The sequence below is a fragment of the Camelus bactrianus genome, chromosome 14 (genome assembly GCF_048773025.1).
Source record: "Camelus bactrianus isolate YW-2024 breed Bactrian camel chromosome 14, ASM4877302v1, whole genome shotgun sequence".
Lineage (NCBI taxonomy): Eukaryota > Metazoa > Chordata > Mammalia > Artiodactyla > Camelidae > Camelus > Camelus bactrianus.
Window position 1 is genome coordinate 6,539,766 of NC_133552.1, and position 24,732 is coordinate 6,564,497.

The 24,732-nt window shown below is 39.2% G+C and overlaps 1 protein-coding gene across 2 annotated transcripts; it reads right to left on the reverse strand.

Annotated features, from left to right (window-relative positions):
• Nucleotides 1–466: 466 nt before the first annotated feature.
• HSPH1 (heat shock protein family H (Hsp110) member 1) lies at nt 467–23,799 on the reverse strand. 2 transcript variants are annotated; one of them, XM_010951527.3, is made up of 18 exons: nt 23,304–23,799; nt 20,738–20,795; nt 18,917–19,057; nt 18,166–18,288; nt 16,513–16,612; nt 15,237–15,370; nt 14,549–14,793; nt 13,691–13,919; nt 12,097–12,203; nt 11,731–11,864; nt 9,606–9,814; nt 7,880–8,011; nt 5,198–5,335; nt 4,158–4,283; nt 2,867–2,974; nt 2,646–2,765; nt 2,280–2,441; nt 467–1,367 (listed from the first exon to the last, which is right to left on the reverse strand). In XM_010951527.3, exons 1-18 carry the CDS (start codon nt 23,408–23,410, stop codon nt 1,161–1,163), a joined length of 2,580 nt encoding a protein of 859 aa, XP_010949829.2. In that variant the 5' UTR covers nt 23,411–23,799; the 3' UTR covers nt 467–1,160. The 2 variants fall into 2 exon arrangements, with proteins under 2 accessions (XP_010949829.2, XP_045370101.2); XM_045514145.2 differs by lacking the exon at nt 7,880–8,011.
• Nucleotides 23,800–24,732: the final 933 nt, after the last annotated feature.

Consider the following 24,732-nt stretch of genomic DNA (forward strand, 5'->3'; position numbering starts at 1 on the left):
GATGAAACTATGTGAAGTACCTCATACAGAGCAGCTCAACAGTGGTTGCTAGGTAAAAGATGACCCCCTGAAGGAGGGAACCACTGCATCTTGGTGGGGACAATGGTTACTTGTGGTCCATGCTAAGGATGCAGGCCTTCTCCCCACACGACCCTCCACATCACTGCAGTTTTGTCCTGAGACAAGATTCATTGCGGCATCATTTAGAATAGCAAAACCTTGGGAAACACCGAAGCCCACCAATACTGGGACTGGTTAGATGCTGATGTTCATATGTCTTTATAAGTTACATGTAACTTCACATTTTTTTAAAAAATTTAATGTAATAAACGTTACTTTTCTATCAGGAGAAAGTTATTCTTAAAAGTGATAGCATATGTAAGAAACAGCAAAAAAGGAAAACTGGATTTTCAGTTTATCACTGTCCTAATCCCATTTTTAAATTAGTGACAATATTGTTTAGAAATGACACCATAAGATGAACTTTATTTTAAAGCTCATAAAAGGCTTCACAACATCAGTTACAAACAGAATCAATGTTTCTTACATTTTACACCTTCACATGACAACATACCGAATAGCGAGAGAGAGATTTTAAAGGTTTGGTTCTGCATGCTGCTAACACATTTCACTAGCTTTTGCTTTTAGTCACTGGGTTGTTAATAATATCAAAGCAAAAAGTCATATTCTATTGGACAGAATTAATTTCAGAAAGCCCTTATGAAGTCAGACTTAGTCTTGTTTATAAACACTCACACCCACACACATGCTGAAATGGAGAGCAAAATGCAAGAAAACTACCTTGGCAGAAACAAATGCTTGAAGAGTTTAATCACAGCCCTCTTGAACAAGCGGTACAGTTTGGTTTTTTCTCCAAAGACAAAAGTCAATTTCATCCTCAGTGATACAAATGGTAATACTGCACAGAAGCTTAGTATGAATTCACAATTCCACAGGAATCTGAAAGTTACCAAGGCAATTTTCCCTTTTAGGATCATAAAGACTACAGACTTAAGCTTTTTCTTTTTCCATATAATAATACACAAAGTTTCTAAACATCCTTAAAAAAGAAAATATAAATAGTCTCAGTATGTTATGTAGAATCACATACTATGGCAAAATATTTTATTAATTTAAGGACTAAGCCAGGGTCGTGTCATCTAGTCCAAGTCCATGTTAATGGAGCTCTTCTCGTTAGGGTAACATTCGCCGTTCTGATGTGGGGGCTCAGCACTGAAACTGTTTTTGCCTTCTAAGTCCTCTTCCTTTTTATCAGCACCCGGGCCATTTGGAGTTCTTTCCAGTTTGGGCGATTCAATTTTTGGTTTGGGTTGTGTTACGACAGGTTCACAAGTGTTATTCAACTCCTATGAAAGGAAAACAAAACTAGTCATCAGATTAACTCTAGTTCATTTTCATTTCAATTAACTTTCCTACATACCCGGACCAGCATTGTTCCACCAATGCCAATTACACATACCTCAAAGAATTGCATTTGCTCATGACATTCGCCTGAAGCCTGATCAGAAGAGAAGTGAATACTATTCTACACTGTGCCAGGGTCTCGCTAAGTACTCATATATTGTTACCCCATTTACTCCTCGCAGTAAGTATTAAAAGGTAGGAATTATCATCCCCACTATGGAATGAGAGGTTAAATAACTTAACCTCAGGATCAGAAAAATTAGTAGACAAAGAGCTAGAATTCAAGCTTATATACAGCCCACTAACCTCAAAGGCTCATGTTAACCTTTACTGAGTATTTTTCCAGAGAAAGCAGTTCCTTGGTTTTCTTCCCAACTTCCTTCAAGCCTCATGCTCTCAGCAAGGCTTTCCCAGGTAAAATACCAGCCTGGGTCCCTCTCCATCGCCCCAAATTTCCTAAACCCTTTTGACTCTTAATTTTTACCCTTGGCACCTAACACAATCTGATATCCTTCCTTACTCGCTTATCGTAAAGTCTTCCTCGCACTGGCAGATGACTTCCACGGGGCTCATCTTTCTCTGTACACTGAAGGTTTAACCCCTAGAACAACGGCTGGCATATCGTAGGGGCTCAACAAGTGTATTTGCTGAACTTAATGAATAAATGAAAAAATAGAAATTTAACAGAATCTTATAAGGTCTTCTATATTTTGTAATATCAATAATGAACTAAAAAATGTGGTTCCAGGATGAGGTAAAAGATTTAAGGAAAAATGGCTATGTTTATAGTTCAAATGATTGCAACCGGAATCCCTAAGAAAACACAGCAGTAAGCGCTAGAGGGAAACACGCACCTTTATTTTTGCTCTGATTTCCTGAGCACGTACAACGGGGTCCTGGTCGAGACTCTTTTTAGCCTGGGCGTTCATGGCATTATTCATCCATTCCATCACTTCATTTACAGACTTCTCAACCTTTTTCATTTCAGACTCATCAATATGGTTATATTTCTCATCCTGAATGGAAAAGGGCATTCTGTAGAATTAAGTATTTAACAGTAACACCTAGTTTGACCCACTTTTCCGTAAGTTCAAATCTATCTTTGGTCAAACGCCAAAACCCACCTTCTAAATTGAGAACATCTGTTCCCAATGAAGGTCCCTCAACTTACACGCGAGCTTCTAACACCCAGGGAACCTCCTCACTGCGCACAGACTTACGTTGCTCCTGAAGTCAGCTGCTATCTTGGCGTAGTGCTGCAGCCTCTGTCCCAGTTCTTCAAACATTTTTGGCCGCTCTTCAGCTTCTTGAAACCGGATTTTAATTGGAGTGCCAATTTTCTAAAACCAAATGTAATGAATCAGTGTTTGTCATCACTGTATATTCAGAGTCTACAGTCTCAAGCACAAGTTCTGCCTTCTAGGGGGCGAGCAGGGCCTACCATTAATTCTTCCAACTTGTCCACATACGCTTGCTTAGCCTGGTCCTCTCCTTCTTCATAGAGCCAGTTCTCAGTCTCTGTGAGCAGTCTCAAAAAATTCTGATGATCCTATATATGAAACGTGAGATCAACATTTAGTGGCAATCATACTTAAAAAGTTTTCACAACAAAACAGTCATCTTCAGAAGTGTTAATCATGAAGATAGCTAATCTTATCTCTACGAAGGCACTTAGCTGGCTGTCTTCATTGAACAGTATCAGGGAGCAATAAACACTCTGCCATTAGCTCCATACAGTTATTTTACACAAGGGGTTGACAACTGTCCTTTGGCTATCCTTTTACACAGGGATGTTTGAGAATTTTTGGTAAACTGCTCTGATTGACTTTTAATAATTTTTCTTAGAAGTCCAACTTTGGACAATTTATACACTAAAATGTGATTATGGAAGAGCAATCATCTTCCTACTCTCCAAAAAAAATTAGGTCTCGATTAGTCACTTTCTGTTCACTTCCACAACTATCAAATACTGCGAGGGAAACTGGACAAGTTGACAATTCAATCACTGAACACGTAAGTCACCCCCAACCAACTTACATAAAGCATGCATTTCTACTCTGGCTTTAGGAGGTCTAGCTGGTTTGGGCCATCTCTGCCTCAGAATCCCAACCATAAGAAATCCAGGAAATGTTAGGGCGGAGCCAAGAATGAAGCGTCTTACAAGGCAGCCCAAGGATCTTGGGATGAAAATAGACTCCAGACTTCATCCTGAAACCACCCTAGATTTCTATCTAGCGAATTTTTCTCCAAAGCCCACTTGTCACAGTTGTGCTTCTTGGATTTACTTAGAGCCATACGGCTTCTGGGAGCTCAGAAAAGTCTAAGAGGAATACTGGTGCCTGATAAACTTTGGCATCACTGGATCAACAAGTCTTATGGGATAAAACAATGACAGAGAGCAACCAAAGGACCAGAGTCATCAAAAAAATCTGAGGTCTTTGAAAGCAAGGATTTTCTCTCATTTATCTTTCTAGCCCCCAGTAACTGTGATGTCACAGACTACGAACAAATGTGTTGACAGGTTCTTTCTTTGATGGTAAAAACTAAAGCTATGGGGATAAACTAGAATAAAACTACACATCAGTAATGAGCCTCTCTCCATGACTTTGTTTATATCATCTCTACTTCAAATTGTTTTGTTTTCAAAAAGCTCAAGTTAGTTTAGACGTCAAATTTGATATTAAACACTTCATAATGAGATTACCTGAATAAAAACAGAGCTCTAAACATACCTGCTCACATATAAACTTTTCGTATGGTCCACACAGCTTGTCCCTGAACTCATACACATATTCCTCCACTGCGTTTTTAGCATCATTTCTTTCCTTTTCCAGTTTATCCTGCATTATCATCTTACCCTGTCAGGAAGCAGAAAAGGTTAATTCCAGTCTTCTCTTAACTATAACTAAATTTTAACTAGATTCTGGTGTTAATAAAAATCAATAATTATACCCAAAAAAAGTCTTAATAGTTCTAATATATACCTCATAAAATTCTCCAATAATTCCTACAAAGTTCTTCATTTTCTAAATACACAGAATGAAGTTTCTTTTTTAAACATTAATAAAGTTACACAGCTTTCACATTTCTGATTTAATACTAAGGGAAAAAAACCAATCTACTTTCATACGGTTTTGTTTTGTTTTCTTCTCTGTAGTTACACGGTCGTCTCCTAATGGGATCAGTACTGACCCACGTATAATGGCCGTAACACTTTGCTACCACATTTTTAAACCAAAGCTAAACAAATGTCCTTCGAGTCCACTTATTTATCAAATATAATACGAACGGAGTATAATTTATTATTAAATTTCTAAACACAATGTTCCCATCTCAGTAAAGGAAAACGGAATCTCAATTATTTCAAATATTCTAGACTACAAAGCAGCACGATGTACGTATTTTAACCGCAACATTTAGTGTGGCCTGAGATATCCACTGCGTTGTGTTCCTCCAAGCTAGAAGACAGCAGCATCTAATTTCTTCACATTAGAACTTGGGCAATCAAGTTTACACCAAGCAGAGAGATCTATGGTACAGCTCTCTTTAATAAGAATACAAAAACATAAACAAAACTTGTTTTAAAAAAATTAAACTGAAAATACAATTTTACAATTTTTCTAATTTTACTATTAGTTTTGGCTTTATCCTATCTCTAAAAATTGTATAAAACTTGAGGCACGGGACAGAATTATAGCCACTCATCTATTATGTGGGTAACAGGGACAACTAAACATATTCCAAAATAAAAATATTTAATTGAATTACTTACCTCTGTTTCTATATACATGTTAAGAAGGTCTTTCCCTAACTGCCAGACTAAGTTGGCTTCAATAGGTAGCTCAACATTCACCACCTTTATTTTGGGTTTTTTAGCTTCTGGAGGCTGGTCAACTTTTTTCTCATTAGCCTTGGGAAAGAGGTTAAAAAAAAAGAAAAAGGGAGAAATTCTTAAATAATCCTTGAAAAACAAAAATCTCCCTATCATACTTACTGATGACTTAAGCAAAAATAAAATTCCTAAAATCACAAATTTGGAAGAATGTATAAGATCATCTAACTTCCACCTGCCCATTTTAAATCAGGGCTGCAATGACACTTAGACATGCCACACTTCCCTTCAGGAATTCACCAGGATATTCTTCTTTTCATATTAAATGTAATCTCTCCTGCTAAAAGCTCTTCTTCACAGCTCTTTACTTTCTAATCCCTTTAGGCAATGTTTGTGACTCCAAAAAAGAAAAAAATTTCATCAAATTACCACACCTTTAAATTATAGCCTACAATCTAAAAGTAACCCCAGATAGAATTTAACCAACTGCTAAACATGTTAGGATCAACACTATTCCCATAATATCTGAGTCTCTATATATCCCAGTATTAAACCTGCTTTAATTACAATTTGCTCTACTCTGATGAGTGCCTTTTAGACCTTCCTGAATGTGGACATTAGACACATACACATATATATGTATGTGTGTATCTATAGCTATTATCTCTCTCTATATCTTTATTCCTACTATCTGCCTTTGAGCCGTATCACTTCTTATAAGCAACTCTAAGGCATAAAGAGATAAAGCAGCAAATGCTGCTTAAGTTTTTCAAAATATGTAAATACAGGGCTAAAGAAGTAAGTATCTCCTATGGCCTTTGATTTTTCCAAGCCTTTTACAGTATTTTCATTTCTGCAGGTTCCTATAAGCACAAATGACAAAGAACACAATTTAGGAAACTCAGTCGTAGAACAGATCAGAAGACAACCACGGGGCACTCAGCATGTACCCTGCCTGGCTGAGACAGTGAAACAGGAACAGATGGCCCACGAGGCACAGCAAGCGCTGGCACTGGGGATGGGTGGAGGGGGGGAGCTGTAAAGAATGTTAGAATTCCAAGCGCTCTGTAAGATGAAATGGGACTCGGAAGAGGCTCAGTGGCTTGCCTAAAATCACAAAGACAGAAACTGAACTAGAAAGCACGTTGCCCAGGCTTCTGTTTCAGTGATCCTTAGGAATCACGTCTCTGAAGTGCTGTGAGCTGTATCACTAGTAATAATCTGGTCAGTCAGCCTGCAGTCCCCATGTCTTCTTCCTTCTAGTGCATAAGAGAAACCTCCAATATATTATGCATGCTCTGGGGGCACGAAACAAGAAAGAAAATGAATCAGATGACACCTACACCCAGCAAAACACAGAACACAACAGGTATCTGGGGAACAAGTGGATGACAGCTACACGTATGGAGGTTAAGTCAGGATACGACCATCCAGCAACATTAAGCCAACTACTGAGAAAACCAGTGTATCACAAAATACACTCCACATGGCACAGACCAGGACCCTCCAAGGGCGTCTGTGATGATATTCCAAGGAGTTCAGCACCAGTGGTCCCACCTGCAGCTAAGAACACGAGATGCTACCCGATGTCACGCTGTAGACAGGTGCTGAGCCCACCGGCATGAATCAGCTCACAGTCAACACTCAGTGAAGAGAAGTGACGCTGAAATTAAGGAGCTGCTATTGCAAAGAAAGCAATGCTGCTATACCATCAACACATCACCTTTAACGGGAGGAAAAGGCTTTCAGAAACCAGAATCAGGACCTGCAGCTCATGGTAGAAGCCCCACAGGATCAACCGGGGCGTGGGGAGATTAAAAACAAAAACCTTTCACCAAGTGCAAAGGGTATTTTGATCCCAATGGACAACTCTCTGTAATTGTCTGAGGGTAAACAATTCTATCTTCAGAACATGACAGAACACCAAACTACTGATGAAAGTTAATCATTTATATGCAGCCTGCACAAAGAATGAAGTTCTGCAAAGCACAGATCTGGAATAACAATGGAAACTTCCCAATCAATATCCATATGACCATGAATTGTTTAGGTTTGACTAGAAGTTATCATTTTTCAAGGCACATGACACAACTATTTAATTTAGCTTCTGATACATACTATGGAATAAGAAAAAAAGAATAATTACTTTGAAATGCAATCTGGTTATTACCAGATCATCATAATTAATTTATTTAAATTTGACAGGTGATTTGAGAGAAGAAAAAAGTTTACTAGACTCCTATAGCCCATGTATTTATCAGACGAATTCAGGTGAAAACTAATCACACAGCACTGCGCTGTGCCTACTTCGATGCTCACATTTGCAGACACCCCCAGCACTAGAGAAAACACAAAAGCTATGCATTCGCCGCTAGCTGCTTGGAGTGCAGTTAATCAAGAGAAGCTTTCAGGTCGAAAGAGCAGGATATTCAATTCTCTCAGATGAGCTGGAATACCTCTAACTGGTTTTAGTTGAAAAACACAGAAATTCAACAGGAAAAAAAAATTCTACACAGGATAAGACAACCTGGTGCTTGCTCTTGAAACTGCAGATTGAACGGTACCATTAATGATCACATGTTGCAACATTGTCTAATGGAATGAACTGGAAGAGTAACTCACTTTGTCAGCATCTGGGTTTTTGTTTTCTTCTGAGGTAAGTTCAGGTGAAGGGGGAGACTGTGAGGTTTGATGGCCATCAGTTTGTACCTGGGGCTGTGTTCCAGCTTCAGTGTTGTCTTGCTGGATATTTTTCTGAAATGAAAGCCCAGGCACAAAGGATGTAGACAGCAGGTGTACTTGTATAAGTTTAAAAGGTTACAGGGCACCACAGACAGTACACTCAATTTTTGAAATCTTAATAGGCGAGGGGAAAAGATACTGGATAAAAGCAAAATGAACACAAAATATTTGAAAACATCTTAGATATTTTACACCTGTAAGAAATTCTTTGAATGGTAGCAGTTAACACAGTTAAACACCATCAGCAGTAGGCATTCTGACTGATGTGATGACGACCAAGAACCCCCCTCTAAGACACCTTCATCTAGCCCAGTACAAGGATTAACTCTCAAAAGCACAGGAAATACCTTTACTCCAGGCCTCTATCCCAGAAACAAGCTCCCAAAACCTAATTTCACCAGCGGCCATCATGCATCTCGACAAATCTCAATTTCAAGAAACTTAACAGTTACATAAAATAACCAACGACCAGTCATCTGGGGGTTCATCATTTCAGTTTATAGAGAACCAAGACCCTCTCCGTTCCCACTCTTTGTGACCCAGCTATTTACACTCAAAAGGCCCCAGTATAAAGAACACCTGCCACATGTCAGGAGACACTGCAACCCCCAGGCTATCAGTGCTCTCTGTATCTTTCCCCATTTTTGGGCGAAGCTGGAAACATTGGAATTTAACTACTTTCTGCCCACCCTGAAGTCTCTCATACTTTTCTCTCCAGGCTTCAAGTTCCTAAGGCAGACACTGAAGTAGTCAGTAGCAACACACTCCTGATGTACATACACCCAAAAGGTACCAAGAGATTAGAAAAATGGTGTCTGTAGCCAAATGAGAAAGTTTATAACGCTGGTCATTTAACTCATTACACTGAAGTTTTTCCAGACGAGAACAAAACTAAAGCTCAGGCGCTAATGCACCTTAAATATCCCAGGAATGATAACAGTGACAACAGAGTTCTCTGACACGGAGCACTGCGCTCTCTCACATCTGATCTGAAACACAACACTGCCTGCTGCCTCACCGTAACCCAGATGTGATCTATAACAACTAATCTACTTTAAAGTTTCTTAAAAGTCTTCTGCTGACCATAGAAAACTAGCACTCATGCTAACAGAGGTCTGGACAGCCATGAACAAGCAAGACCTCCTAGATTCTAGGCAGACACCTCCCTTGCCCTCCTACAACCCAGCGAACCACAGAAATCATAGCAAGTTCTGAAATACCAAAGCCAATTTTGCCAGTTTTTTTTTTAAATGCTTTAATATTTTGTATGTATTTCACCAAACAGTTTTTGTTTTAGTCTTTTCTCTTAATCATCAGTCAGCATTTGATTTCTCAATATGTGGCCTATGTCTTTAAAAAAAAACAATTCAGAGAAACTTTACCCACTCATTAAATTGTCATATGTAAAGCTACACAGAATTTAGTCACAATTCACCAAACTCCAGGCTGTATGTTACCATCAACTTAGCGACTACTATTGTCATCATTACCCAAAATTTTAATTGAAATTAAGAAAAATAGATTTTAACCCGTCCCCTCCTGTTTATTAAGGCTTAGAATTAAGTAAACCATATATTCTAACTCAAAGGCTTATCCACAAACTTACCTCAGCGTCTGGGTTTTCCTGTGGCCTCTGATTCTGACACTCCATATCTGCTTCAACAGAAGATGCTTCGTTTTCCTCGGTTGGAACTTTCTCCACCATGGATGCCGTAGAGATGGTGAAAATGCCGTGGGTGTTGACTCGCACTTTGACTTTCACTCTAGATTTTTCTCCATCTTTCTGTGCAGAAACATTCTGAACTATGAAGCGGCCTAGAAGAAAAAGAAATGGACAATTTTAGTATTGAATCTAAATCTCTATCAAGAAGACTAAAAGTTAACATTGCTATTTCAAACTCTCCCCATTTTCTCTGCCACCTGAAATTAGATTTAAGCCCTTTAATGTACACTATAACCATAACCTTTTAAAACAGGCTTACAGGTACACAGTATACTTACAGTAGTTGAGATTAGTCTTAATATGCCATAAAACCTTCAAAGGCAAGGGCACTTTTGTTACTTTCTACTTAATACATCTGACATAAACCCTGTAAGACTGAGGACAAGCCGTCCCTGCCTCTTCCTTCCCCGTTTCTCTAGGTGAGCACAACCCAGACACGCAAGCCTTAAGTATAAGGCAGATGATACCAAGCACTTGCTGAATTTTGATTCAGAGAATACTGTTTTGTTGATTGAATAAACATTTTCCTACGTTTCAAATAGGCAAGGTGAGCTAAAACCTGTATCAAAGCCTGAAATTATTATGCATTATAGAGAAGTTCCAGAACATTACCGAGTAGGAGTTAGGAGTGGTAACTCTGACCCAGACTACCTGGGCCTGAAACTCGGCTGTGTGATCTGCTGCAAGTTACTTCAGCTAGCTTCTGTGGTCTGAGTTGGTAAGTGTTTATTTACAGTGAGCACTTAAAACTCTGGAACCAAGCACTGAATGTCAGTTATCACCTCCACCAACAGTACTGTTACTACAGAAACCACTAAAGAAAATTGAGTATTTTGAACCTATTATGCACAAAGCACTATGTGAGATTTAATAGCCTTGTATTTAAAGTGCTGTCTACACAAACACACATAGTTATATTTACTAGGTCAGTGAAAGATGTTGGAATAGACCTTCATTAAGTATCAAATCACCAGGTTCAGGAAATAATTGCCATAGATCCATTTAAAGAAACAAACTGACACAACATGGAAGAGAGAGAGAAAGGGAGGGAGAAAGGAAGAGCATTTACTGAAGGGCATCCAGGAAGACTCACAGAAGAGACAGAAACATGTAAGGTGGTTTTTACATGTACGTGCAAGCTTTTCAATTTTAGTGATGATATTAAAGACTTGATGCCACACTGAAGAGCTTAGATACTATCCTCTGCACAACGGGGAATAGAATCCAGCCTGTTAAAATTTAAGCCTATATTCAGTGATTCCTTAAACTAACTGTCTATCAATAAATTCTTAAAAACTGTTTTTAAAAATAAAACAACTCTTGTGTCAGAACATTTTTAGTTTTAAATAGTACGAAAGAAAACACAACTGGCCAGGTTAGACTCCTTCAAACAATTTCATTGTGAAAAGGTATGGGGCAAAGACGAGTCCTGACAAGATCTAGCATTATTGGCAAATTTTACCCCCAGCCTGGGAAAGAGGCAAGGCTATTCAAGAAGATGCCTGTAGCTCTCTCTCAGATTTCCAGTCATTATGGGTCAAACTAGGTGGACAGTGTCCAGCTTCTTAAAGAAAAATGTACCAAAAAAGATACATTTTTTAAAAAGATTATAATACAAGGGTGTATTTGAGAAGTAGTTTTAATGGTCGATGAACCAGATTTTAAATTGGAAGTAACATTCTGCAGATAACATTTCATCCAGAGGAAAGGTTAGTATTAAAAGTAGGTGGTAATCCTATAAGTATAGACTTATTAGAAAAAGAAAAACACTCAACTCTCCTAAATATACACACTTGGAAGTAACAGCAGCACTGGAAGTCATTTCCCCCTACAGGCCAGTTTATTCACCAATAAAACAAAGAGCTTTCCCCATCACCATTATCCCAAACTGAAAATGTCTTCACATGGCATTACGGTCCACTCAACACTGCTAAGAGTAAGAAAAGTGTTTAAGCCTGGACACTAAGTAAATGACATCTTTAAAAGATAAATACAATTAACTGCTTACCTATTTTTGCTTCTGGATATGGAACTCCTTGAGGATCAGAATAGAAAGCTTCTAGCTCAAAAGGCCCACTTCTCAGGAAGGTGAGAACTTTGGAGAAAGGAGCAGCGTGGTTCCTGCTAAAGACCTCGTGGACGCTAGGCGAAGGGAAAGGCATCGTCAGAAGCTCAGAGTCCACACTCACGGTGCAGCACAAGCAGAACAGAGTCTAGGACCTGTGTCCGCCTTGTCCCACCACTTACAACCCCAAATGGGAGAAATACTTGGTATGTTTGGTTGTTAAGAGGTCCCAATCACTCTACCATAAAAGCCATTTGTTAATTTTTCTTTATATTACACAATATCTGAAAGATATTTTCTCCTACATACCCCTCAGCATCTTCTGAATCGTGGTTCCAGACCAGAGATATTGGAAAAGGAACTGCATCGGTGACGGAAAATTCTCTAACTTTAAATGCCGGAGAAAGGATTGCACACTTCAAAAAAAAAAAAAAAAAGATCATCATGAGCACATGAAAAATTTCACTCACCTTTTTAATACAAAACTCAACTCAACTAGGATGGGTAGGTTTAAATTCAAATACAAAATTGCTTACGTGTCTTAAGTATATGTGAATTAAGCATAAGTGATTTAGCCCCTAAATACTATGACAATCACCAGCTATAAGTACAAATAACACAAGGAATCTTAGGATAGTAATTGTTAATTAGTAGCAAGGTTCAGAGAGGCTTAGGAAAAAACACTGGTCTTTTCATAAATGCCCTGCTGACAGCCATTTCACAGGCTGCATCACTTGTGAACATGTATATACATCGCAGCAGCTCTGTCCACATCGCCTTTTAATCATCTAAGAAACTGAAAAAGGGTAAAACGCAAAGTGTTCCTAATTTCAAGTAATTTTACGAATGAAGGAAGCAATGGCAAATTCAAATTTGAGGTAGACAACACCCAACAGACCAACAGGTGGATTTAGATTTGTCACATGAAAATGACTAAATAGATGACTAAATAAAAAGTCAATTAAGGGGGAGGGTATAGCTCACATGGTAGAGCGCACGCTTAGGATGCATGAGACCCTAGGTTCAATCCCCAGTACCTCCTCCAAAAATAAATAAACCTAATTACCTCCCCCACCCCCACAAAATAATTTAATAGTACAATAGTAAATAAAGTATTTTTTAAATAAATAAGTAAATTAAAGTCAATTATTTCTTGAATAGCACAGGATTCTTCAAAAGAGAAGCCAAAATAAGCTCTACTTCTTAAAAAAAACTAAAACTTCCAAAGTTTGGGGGAATTAATGCAGGAGACATACTCCATTATCAAGGAAAAAGCAAAAACAAAAACCCATAAAACATGATGCATCTTGATGATGCAATGGATTATCAGCAGTGGTCAGCATATATTCTTTTAAAAAATGTTAGAGTACTCAGTCTAAATACTTTTGTCTAAAGAATCTCTTGCTTTATATTAAAAAAATACCGCTAACTAGATCAAGTTAACTTCTAGATTGGATGCTCTTGCTTTCACAACCTTTATGCCTCTGGGCTGCCTATTTGTTAAGCAAGTTAAAACCACCTGTTAGCTAATCCTCTTACCCCTGCCAACTTCCCCCAAATTATTCCTTTTTACACCAGGTTGCCATTCTAATTCCCTTCTTTGTAACATCTGTCACCACCACAGAGCTAACCAGTGCTTTACAGCTGTGTTTTTTATGATCCCCCCAGAATCATCCCAGTTTGAGAAACACTAGTTCTATAGTTCTTTTCATCTTAAATTTCCTAACTCTTCCAGATTTGAAGATCCTTGTGCCCCTACAGCCTTACAGATTTATTAAGAAGTAATTCTCTTGTGGAATCTAACTGGGCACTGGGCCCTGCTCACCTGATGACCCCACCACAAAGGAGAAATGGGTGAGGAATGGGCACCAAGAGAAAGACGGGCAGAGAAGGCAGTACGTACCTGTAGCGCGCATCCTCTGGCCACTGCTTCATCTGCATTGAGTGTCGTGCTAATATCTTTTCCAAAGAATTTGGCAATTTTTTCTTTCACAGCTGGAATTCGTGTAGTGCCTCCAACTATCTCAACAGCACTCACATCTTCTACTTTGAGCTGAGTTTGTTCCATCAATGAATAAAGTGGAACTTCTATCTTTTGCAATAGGTCAGCACAGAGTTCTTCAAATTGTGCCCTTGGCAATTAAAAGGAAAACTTTATAAATATTTAGGAAAATTATCTTAAAGCCAATATCCTGTCCTATTTTTTTAAACAATAAGTCTTATCAACCCAATGAATCTTTTTCCTCAGATACCCTGAATTCCACATGAGCCAAGTTCAACTGTATCATAATTTGTAACTTTTTTTTCCCCCAAAAATACACAAAACAGATGTAGAAAGGTGACAGGGGAGAAAATCAATCTGAATGGTATTACTGGAATAAATCATTTTTATGTTAAGATTGCCATTTCATTCCTTAATGTTTCATGTGATCCGATTTTGATTACTTTGAATACTTCCATTGACTTCAATGTATTTCTGTGAAATGTTTTGTGAAACCATTACTCAATCACTGGCCCAGAAATACTGAAAAGTGAATACCACCAAAAAGACTTAGTCAGTCATGAGGGCACTTAGCAACGCTCTCTCTTAGAACCCCCTTTGCAGATGTAACCCTAGTTCTAACGGTTCTGACTTCCAACAGGTCCTATACAATCTTGAGACGTGGGCCGAGATTCACACCACCACAGCTAGAACTGACGCCCAGGCTATAGTTTCAGCAAGAAGTTCCTTCTATTTAATCTGGCAGAATTCAAGACACACCTGTTCATCTTCCCCGAAACATCTTTGTCATTCATAAAGCACTCGATATTCAGTGGTAGATCCGTGCTGTTAGAGCTCATTAGCTTTTTCAATTTTTCACACTCCTGATACAGACGAAGGAGTGCTCGAATTTTGGATTTTGCATCCAACTTGTACTTAGTTTTAAATTCTGCACAAAAATGTTCCACTAACTTTGCATCAAAGTTTTTTCCTCCTAAGAAAGGATCAAAAGCTGTTCCCAGTACCTAATTTAGTTAAAACAACAAATAATCTGGTTATTTTCAATAATATTGGTAACTAGAATCTTAAATATTACTACTCAAACAAGTAAATAGTAATAGGCTCAAGATTTCTATTTAAACTACAACATGAAATCCAAGTCAGTTAGGAGACAGGTAACTACCTAATCTAAATGCAGCTAAAAACCAAAAATATCTTAGAGACTTAACAATTACACGGGATAATCTTTTAAAGCTTTTCTTCCCTAAGCAAGAACACTTGAAGAGTACGGTAAAGCAAACACGTCATCTTTAGGGAGATCAACCTTAGCAATGACTCTCTGTTGGTATCTTTAGCCAAAACTCTTCATTACCTAGAAGAGCACAGTCAAAAAACTCAGCAGCTTACATTAATGACAATTTTAGCACATTTAATATTTGGGTCACTTAGTTCCAATTTATGACTTTACCTTCAATTTTCCCTTGTTAAAGGCACAGGCAGACACTTGAAAAGCTGAGTGTCCCATATCAACAAAAACCACTATTCGAGGTTTCTCATCCAGGCCTGGGAGATCCTGCTTATAAATTCCATAATTCAAAGCAACTAAAAAAAAATTAGTATGTTTCAATTCTTTGGTTTGCATTTTCTTAGGAATTTCATTGTTACTGATATAACTACACATGCAGGAAACCCGACTATACTTCGATCAATTAAAGATGAACATATTCCTTTCATATCTGACTTCACACTAATTTTCTTGGCATCAATTACCTTATCCCTTTGTGATTTTAGAACAATGTTCTATCACTTTTAAATAAATGGGGAGACATAACAGAAAAGACAAACATGATTGCAAAACAATGGAATGTAATCCACATGTAACCACAAACAGAATCAGACTCATTACACAAATACTTACATTTCAACCACAACCTGCTAGAGACTGCTTATCCAAAAAAATTAAGAATTTAATATACAACTAGAGCAACTGTAGTTCCTACCAATTTGATTCAAGGTAAGTAATTGATCTACCTTACACAGTCTGTGTTAGCTTTTTTTGAAACCACCGTATTCCTAAATATGTATACTTAAGACGTCGTCAGTACCGAGTTCTTAACACATCTATTAAGTATATACTAAACACAGCCTGTTCTTGCTGTGCCTGAATACATGAGGCTATACCTGACTTTGAGTCCGTCTATAATCACAATGAACTGACAGAAGCTCCAGGAGCAGGTGAGTGAGTGCTCTGCTCCACACCACACCCACTCCTAACACAGGCCCAGCAAATGGTACAGCTTAAATCAGTATCTGATAGAAGATGAATGATCAACTCCTAACTACATATAACTGGAAAGTATAGAAGAAAAAAATATTTTAAACTAAATCAGTGGTCAAGGTAGTTGTAAAAGTAACAATCGTAAGGTTTTGGGAAAACTTACTTAACTATAAAAACATGTAAGGAAATTAAAAAAAAAAAACTAAATCCAACACACTAATTCAAAGGATTAGATATATATATACACACACAAGAAATTTCCTAATGAAAGCAAATTCATAAATTTGACAAAGTGCCATATTCTCATTAAAACAAGCATCTGAAAGGCTTTCAAATCTAACACATGCTTTTTTAATAAGCTGTGTTTCTACACCTACATGAAAGTGTTTGATAACAGACCCAGTGTGTCTTAACTTTAGTTTGGACAGCACATTAACTTCTACACAAAAGCAGGTTTTCTTCTTACCAGCTGTCATGTCGTTCATAAGTCTTAAGCAGTTTAGGCCAACAATTTGTGCAGCATCTAAGACAGAGCGCCTCTCCGCATCTGTGAAGAAAGAGGGGACCTACAAACAAAAAGGGAAAGGATTTAACTCACCTAGATCACAAAAATGCATACCAACTCCTCACAGCCACTTGTAATAAATTCACAAGAGCCCAGCTAAACAGTCCCCAGCCAAGATATGAAACAAACAGAACTTCAGACTAAGTTTCTGACAAGTTCTTAACGTTCAGAAACAGTAACTACTTTTGAAAAGATTGCCCTAGAATTATCACATCAAACTCACTATAACAAAATTTTAACCTGAAATAAAAAGTAATCAGGAGTATTCATTAGACACATTAACAGTTACTTAAATCTAACAGAAAGTTTTAACTTTAAGTGGATGAAATACCATTTCCAAACTAGTCTTAAATTTCTGACATTTGGAAACTGTTATGCTAAGTCAACATTAAATGTTACATGTAACTAAACTATAAAGGCGACAGGCACTTAAAGGTAATACAGGGCTAATTCTAGCCACTGCCCTTTAGCTTGGCTAGTCATTGTGCATTAATAGGTGGAGTACCTTCTAATTCAGTAGACCTGGAATACACTCATATAATCACACAACTGGAAAGCGCCTAAGGGAAAACCTGGTACACTGGCTTTCATGTTTTTTCCCATAGTAACTACGAATGCTTCAGAAAGAGACAGGGGCAAGAGCAAAGGTGGGGTCTCTGCTCACCTTTCAAATCAGAACACTACTTTCTTGAGTTTTCCATATTAGGTTATTTAAAGGGAAAAGAAAAAAGGAAGAAGGAAGGACCACTGATATAACTTAATTCTTTAATTTTACCAAAACCTAACAGCATTTCTCCAAGCAAGACCCAGACAGCCCCTTGGTAGAACACCTTCTGTCTTGCAAGAGAGAAATTTTAGCCTTTCTGCTTCTATCCTTTCATACCCCAGGATGCACTGCCATAAAGGCTTCTGACATGTCTGGGCAGCCCACCCTGCCCCGGATGTGATGCAAACCAGGCCGAAGGTAAATTCATTACAGACAGTCCCGGTGCAGAGCATAATCCCAGCAGATTAAGAAATGACTGGAGGCATCTGAGAGTGCAGGACTGACAACAGCTTTTTGGTGTCCAAATAAGAGGCAGCTTTTGTACACTGCAAGTCCTCCTTGACAACCTAATTATCAACTGTCCATTGACGCAGTGAGCTTGCCAGTGCTAAATGTAACAGTCGGTTATATTTCAAAGTAAATGTTCACCAAAAACTAATTCACTGGTTCTCACGTGAGGGTGGAATTCTGAACAGCTCCCATCTAAGTATACAAACTGTCTAACAACACATCAAGTAACTTTAGAATATCCTCCAATTCAACCAGTCAGTCTGTATTTTCAAAAAGCCTGACAGAAGATTTTGATTTGCACCACCACTCAAGAACCTCTGCAACTTCTGGCTAAAAATACCACTCAAACCTACTCTTAAATGCTGCTGAACACTATGTTAATACAGTCCAGGGGAATTCTGATCTCTACAGAACAGCTTTCACACATTCAATATTAAAAAATAACATAAAGAAAGCAAATTAAAATGAAACACATTTCCTTGCTGAATTCTACTTACTGAAATAACACAATCTGTTACTGGCTTCTTGAGGTTGTTTTCAGCAGTTTCCTTTAACTTAGTCAACAGCATGGCTGTTATCTGCTCCACACTAAATAGATGCTCTTCATCCATGTACATTACCTATATTGAGGAAAGAAAAATGTTTTAAATACTATGATTCTTAAAGCTACATACTAATATTAACTTCCAAACATTATTACATATTCTCTTCCAGAAAATCTTTATTGTTACAGCTGTTCAGAAAAGGAGGAGGAAAGGAATGGTAAAAGGAAGAGAAAACAGGGAAAGGAAAGCTAAGAACAAAGAAAGATTTTTTCCCCTAGAGATGAAGAGGAGGAAAAAAAAAGCTGGGGCAGGTTTTCCCCATATCCAAAGTACTAGTCAAAACATTATAGAAGGTAGTAAATTTCCACTCTAACTGAAGAGATGAATCACTGGGATAAATATTATTTTGTGCAGATCACAAGACAGGAATGCAACAGGAATAAACACCATGAGGCAACTCTAAATTTTACAATTGCCAACAAGTCACAAAAAAGTTGTAGCAGTATATACCATATGAATAATTTTCAATGATGATTTAAACATAAACTTACAGTTTAAGAGAAGCTAGATAAATAAGTAAGTTTTTAAGAACACCTTGCCCAATTAACAAAACTGAGTTAAATATTTATTAAGAATTAAGTACATTTCTCTGTAGATGAATTAGACCATTTCCTAGAAAGGAACCTAAGGTCAATTATATTACCTTTATTCCAACTCCTCCATTTTTCATTGGAACCAGATCGTAACTTAAGTTTTCCTTCTCCTTTTGAATGAAGGGGTCACTGAATGCTCGACCATGAAACCTCTTGAAATTAGATACTGTATTGTTTGCATGAGTGATTTGCTGCAAATGAAATTTGAGATTTAATTTTTTTTTTCCTAATTTCCACACCTATTAGCAATTAAGAAGAAAGTCAAATGTACAACTCAAACCATAGGGATGTAAGTCACTTTTCCTAGAGCCCTAAATTTCTCCATCAGTGAATAGATTTTATTCTTCTTCCCCAACAGAAATGCCAGAAGGGAGGCCGTGAGAGGGACACACACAGACTTCAACATCTCCAAGATAAACTCGAAGACAGTGACACTATCACTACAGGTCTAAGTAACTCCCAAGACCTATACGTATTCCTTCCCCCTACTAAACCTGCAAGTTTTACACCTAATGAATAAGTGAAAAAGGAGATCTAGCAGCAACATAGTCATATTACATTTTTTTAAAAACAGTTAATTGTCATAGTCTATTAAGTTGCTAAGTGGTTAGTATAAATATTTGGGGCCACAAAATACATGGATTGCTACTTGACCTATTAATAGCATAGAATACTAATTATCGATATCAAAAAGCAGAAAAAGCAAGGGTAATTCACAAAACCCCTGTATGAGGTGGTGCTTTCGCTGCACGTACAGGTTTTTGATGATCAGGCTCTGGACTTACAAGTCCCATTTCACAGCATATTTCACGCAAAGATGTCAGCACTGGGAACTTTATTTAAAATACAAAAATAATTAAAAGATAAAAAACTAAGACTTCTAAAGTTACTAGCTTGAAAATGCCAAAACAGTTTACTATTTGCTGTTTTCTCTGATCTACACTTTTTAAAGGGAAAAATATAGCTTGACAACACTAGTTTTCAAATAATATGGAGTAGTATTCCAGGATTTAGAGTTGTTTCTTTTTTAGCATATTTTCCATACTTAAAAGAATTTTTTCAATCTTTCTTTTTTAATTGAATAAATCCAACATGTAACATTGTATAAGTTTAAGGTGTACAGTGTATGTTACTTTTACATGTTGCAATAGGATTGCTTTCAGTCCCTTCCTTAAAAGAGTCTCAAAAGGAATTTTCATATTTCATATTTACTTTTCTCCTCAGCTCCTACATTTCAACAGTTATAACGTGAGCCCCAAATGGGAGCCACATAGGTAAATTTTCAAGTCCTGTTAATAAGGAAACCTAATTCCGAAAAAGGGTGAAATTAATTTCAATAACCTATTCAGCTTAGTATATCTAAAATATCATCATCTCCACATGCTCTCAGTGTAAAAAATTTATGAGGTGGTTTACTCTTTATTTAAGTCTTCGAAATCATGTATTCTGTACCTTACTTTTCGATTCAGATCAGGTACACTTCAAGTGCTGCAGAGCCATGGGGAGCCAATGGCCACCACGTAGACGGCAGAGCCTGGACAGAAGCTCTCCTCCTACCACCTTAATTAGTAAGTAACCTGGAAACACTTTTAAACGCAGAACTTCTTAGATGTTCCTTCTATAAAAGGAATCCTTAACTCTTAAATGAATATCATGAGAAACTTCACATGAAAGAACAAGTGTCTCATTTATAATTTTTAAAAATTAGATAAATTAGAAGGTAGCAAAGTATCTAAGAGCTCAAAGGAATACTTGCATTACAGTTCTAAAACAAAAAAATAGATAGGCTTAGGTATTTCATGTTCTTATGTCTGAGATTTTACATTTAAAACCTCTCCCCTAAAAAGTGATCAAAATTCTCTTAAACCTACCTGATTTTTGGCTGCAACTCCAATTGTTCTGTTTTTTGATCCAAATGATATGACTGATCTGGAAGAAATTTTAAAAGCATGTTTCAAAAATGTTAAAAAGCATAAATGTGAACATTTTTAAATGACATGAGAAAGATTCTAATATAAATGTCCTACCCATTCATGGGGACTGGGGCACAAGGACAGCACAATTTTGAAGTCTAAAGCTTCAGTGACTCTAAGAGGGGCCCCCTTAACTGCTACTGTGAGAATCCAATCTAGGTGTCAGTTGTACCCCACCACCCATCCCATCCCCATCCCAGATCCAGTCTGCTCGTGGATCAGAGAACATTTTCCAATACCAGCATAATTCTCTAGGCTCCAATTGTTAGGAAGTGGACAGTAACTCTGAAAATGCTTTGAACAGTTAAAGAGTATTATTAACATGGCCTGAGATGCATGATTTAACAAAGTATGGTGTAACCACTTTGCAGTTACCAACTCCATACAAATCTAAATATCACTATCATACTTATTGCTGTCCTGACGTACCATTTGACTCTTTAGGATCAAAAGTTTTTATAGAATTAAATTGATACAAGTAAGCCTAAGTTATGCTTCTGGAATTTAAAAGCACAAAACAGACTCCTGTATGGAAGAAATCTACTTGAGGAAGCCAAGTAGAAGCAAGTACCACAGCAGAAACAAGTACAAATGCTGAGGAAAAGGACTGAATAATCAGTTACATTAAGTCAGCTTTGACGAGCAAAGTGACTTGTAACTGAGTCAGCCTTCTGAGAAATGGAGACAGAATGGTAGCACAGAGCAGAGAAGTCTCGTCAGAAGGAAGGAAGTGAATTAGGTTTTAGAGGGCAGATAAGAGTAATGGTACCATAGGAGCAAAATGGGATATACTGAGGGCATTAAATACCAAGCTGAATCAAATTTAAATCTGCTGTAACAGAAACATCTTTGACCTAGATTATTTGAGCAGATGCTCAATCACATCCTAAAAGCCAGCGAACTGTTGGAGCAAAGGCTAGATCTTTAAAATTCTTTCCAAAAACCTAGTATCACTCCAAGCTCAGAGTAAATATACAGCTGTAGAACAAATTCACTCATTTTCCAAGGGGAGAATGAAATCAATTACACTAAACAGAAATTAACAGTAGCCAATGCAGTTGAACCAAATATCTATCTTCCAAAAAATATTAAAAGAAACTCCAATACTACCCTCAGTTTACCACGTTTTAGAGCCCTATCTGTCATCTTTAGTTTCACACTGGTCACTGTAGCCACGTAATTTTTTCTTACTCTCCTTTGAGCTTTTCTTCCTTTCATTGGATCAAACAGAAAAAAATGTAAACTGCACCCAGGCATGAAAGCCTGAGAAACTGTCTTCTTTCTTACTAGACTCCCATCACAGCCCTTTGCACAGCCAAAGAAAAGACTATATAGATTTACAGAGGTCCATGCATGAGATGCTCAGGGAGTAAGTCTTCCCAATGCAACTAATACTTAGATGTTTGGGATTTGCCATTCACTTTTCATAAATACTCTTCGTGATACAAGCCCCCAGTCATTTCACCTTTGGGCTCAATGTTTCATTCTACGATTTTTACCTTGGGTTTAAGGCATTAAAAATAAATACCTACATCATTTTCCCTGAGAAACAAACAGTTGTTTTTGTTAGTGCACATACAGGCATGTTTCCATGTATTATGCTCAGAAATTAAGACCCCCCCCCCAAAAAGTTGCTTTTTAAAATGTTAACCTTTGCCCACCACTTGCTGCTGTAGAATATACCACTTAACTCAGTGACAACATCCACACTCTGGAGAGCTTCTAGCACAAAAGTACGCAATTTTTATTTTCTCTCCTTCTTAATCATGCAAAATTAATAAAGAAATTAGGGCACGACTTGGGATTCTTCTTTAATGGCTCTCATAAAATGAGCAAAAAAGCCGTTTACATCTTCCACAAATGATCCAAGAGTAAGAGCAGGCAGATTTATCAGAGGAGTGTTCTGTGGTCGCTAACAACAATCCGCCCTCTCACTGCTCAAGCAGCAGCATACAGGCTCTGGAAGCTTCCAGTTCATTTCGAGATTCACAATGCGGAAGAAAAAAACTCGGCAGCCCGGGATCTGCGATGCAGACATGTTTGGAGGGAGGGGGACGAGTTGGGGGCGGCTAAGCCAGCTCAGAGAAGCCGGGTGGGGAAACGGGGGCGGCCGCGGAAAGAACTGGCTGAAGCTTCTTGCCTAGAAAAGAGATCGAAGTCTCAGCCTTGGCCGCACCCCGGTCCCCAGGAGGAAGCCCACCCAAAGTGACGACCCTAGAGGATTAGACTCTCGGGCTTCTCTTGGCCCCGCGAACCCCGGAGACACCCCCTCTCCGATTTGTGCCCCCAAGACCCCTCGCCTACTCGGCGGCCGGGCGGCCAGCATCCTGACCCCACGGAGGGGCGCACCGCTTCCCACATCGCCCTCACTTCGTCCTGGTGATCCGCAACCAGTCTCAAGCCTGGGGTCCCCACGCTCCCCGCCCCCGAACCTCCCCCCAGCGCCCCGCAGGCTCTCACTTACGGGGTACACCGGTCACTGAACTCGTTGGCGATGGTCTCGATGCCCCCGGCCCGGGCCACCGCGATGTAGCAGCTCTGCGAGCCCACGTCCAGCCCCACCACCGACATGGCCGGTTCTCGGTCCGCCTCCGCCTTGGGTCTGGGTCTCGGTCTGCGTCCTCTGGCCGCCGCTTCCTGCCCCGGCCACGCGCGGCTCCCGCAAGGTTCGCTCCTGTCACGCAGACGGACAGACGGACAGCAACCGGTCAGGCGCCTCCGGCTTCCAGGGAACAGTGGCGGCTCGCCGATAAATCTCCACTGGAGAAAACGGCGTTCAGTCTCCAAAGGTCGCTCCGCAGCTCCGGCTAGCTGCCTGGATCTACAGCCGCTGGCTCACCGGCGCGCCGCTGAACTACCGACCCAAAAGGGGAGGTCCCAGCTCCTCAGCCTTATGTATCGCACTGATCGGAACTTTCCAGAATCTGCGGCATTTACTCACCGGCGCCTCCACCGGCCCCTCCACGTGCCACTTCCGCTTCCTTCTTCTCGAGCCTTCTCGAAAGATTCTACCCAATGGGTGGCTGGTCCCTCTGGGGACGACAGTCGTTGCCATGGCGGCAGGACAGCCGCTCCGGCGCTATTTGCTCAAGCAGGCCAAGCTGACCCGCCCACGCCCCGCCCCTCCCTAGCTAGGGGCTCTTCGCTGTCCTAATAAAATGGACAATGAAAAATGACTCGAAAAATCGTAATCTTCGTGATTTAATAATGAGCGATGGTGTCCGACCCTTAGACTCGAAGGAGAGGCTGAGCAGGCGGGGACACACATCCCTACTTCTGCAGAGACCCGAGACGCCCGGACGCCAAGGAGGCCGACCGGCTCTCAGAGGAGCATGTAGGGAACCGTAGTCAGGCTGGAGGACGGTGTCGCCTTGCATGCTGGGATGTGTAGTCCCGGCCGCAGAGCGTGCTGGGAGCTGGCTTTGTCTTGGGGGACTCGCGGGAGAGGCCGGCTTCCCTCTAGCGCTTTTGTGCGCATTCCTCAGTGATGGCGTTATTTCTTTACCCTGCTTTCTCGGTATCCGCTTCCATTATTGTCTAAATTACCCCACAGCTGGTGAATTAGAAATTAGAAGGAGGATTTTCTGTTTAAATTTCTAGTAACAAGCACAGGGTTTGTATTAAATGTTACTGAATTTATCAGCGGCAGGATAGTCTTTTGTGGAATGAAATGTTCCTTTTTCTTTTTTTTTTAAGCGGGTTTTATATGTGGCATAATTTGGAAAGCTGTCTGCTTACTTTTGACACATCTGACGTGAGCAGGCCTTGGTCTACCCTGCCACTCCTGAGCCGTAAATTATTAGATAAGTTTTGCTTCTTATTTGATCTGAAACAGCTTGTGTTTCTTTAATAGCTATGTCCCTATTATTTTCAGTAAAGAGACAAGCATAGAA

Coding starts and splice junctions, on each gene's coding strand:
- HSPH1 (XM_010951527.3), bottom strand. CDS start 23,410: ATGTCGGTGGTGGGGCTGGACGTGGGCTCGCAGAGCTGCTACATCGCG. Junction 5,336..7,879: donor AAAACCCAGATGCTGACAAA/GTGAGTTACTCT, acceptor CTCTTTCCCAAG/GCTAATGAGAAAAAAGTTGA. Junction 1,368..2,279: donor AAATCAGAGCAAAAATAAAG/GTGCGTGTTTCC, acceptor TTCCTTTCATAG/GAGTTGAATAACACTTGTGA.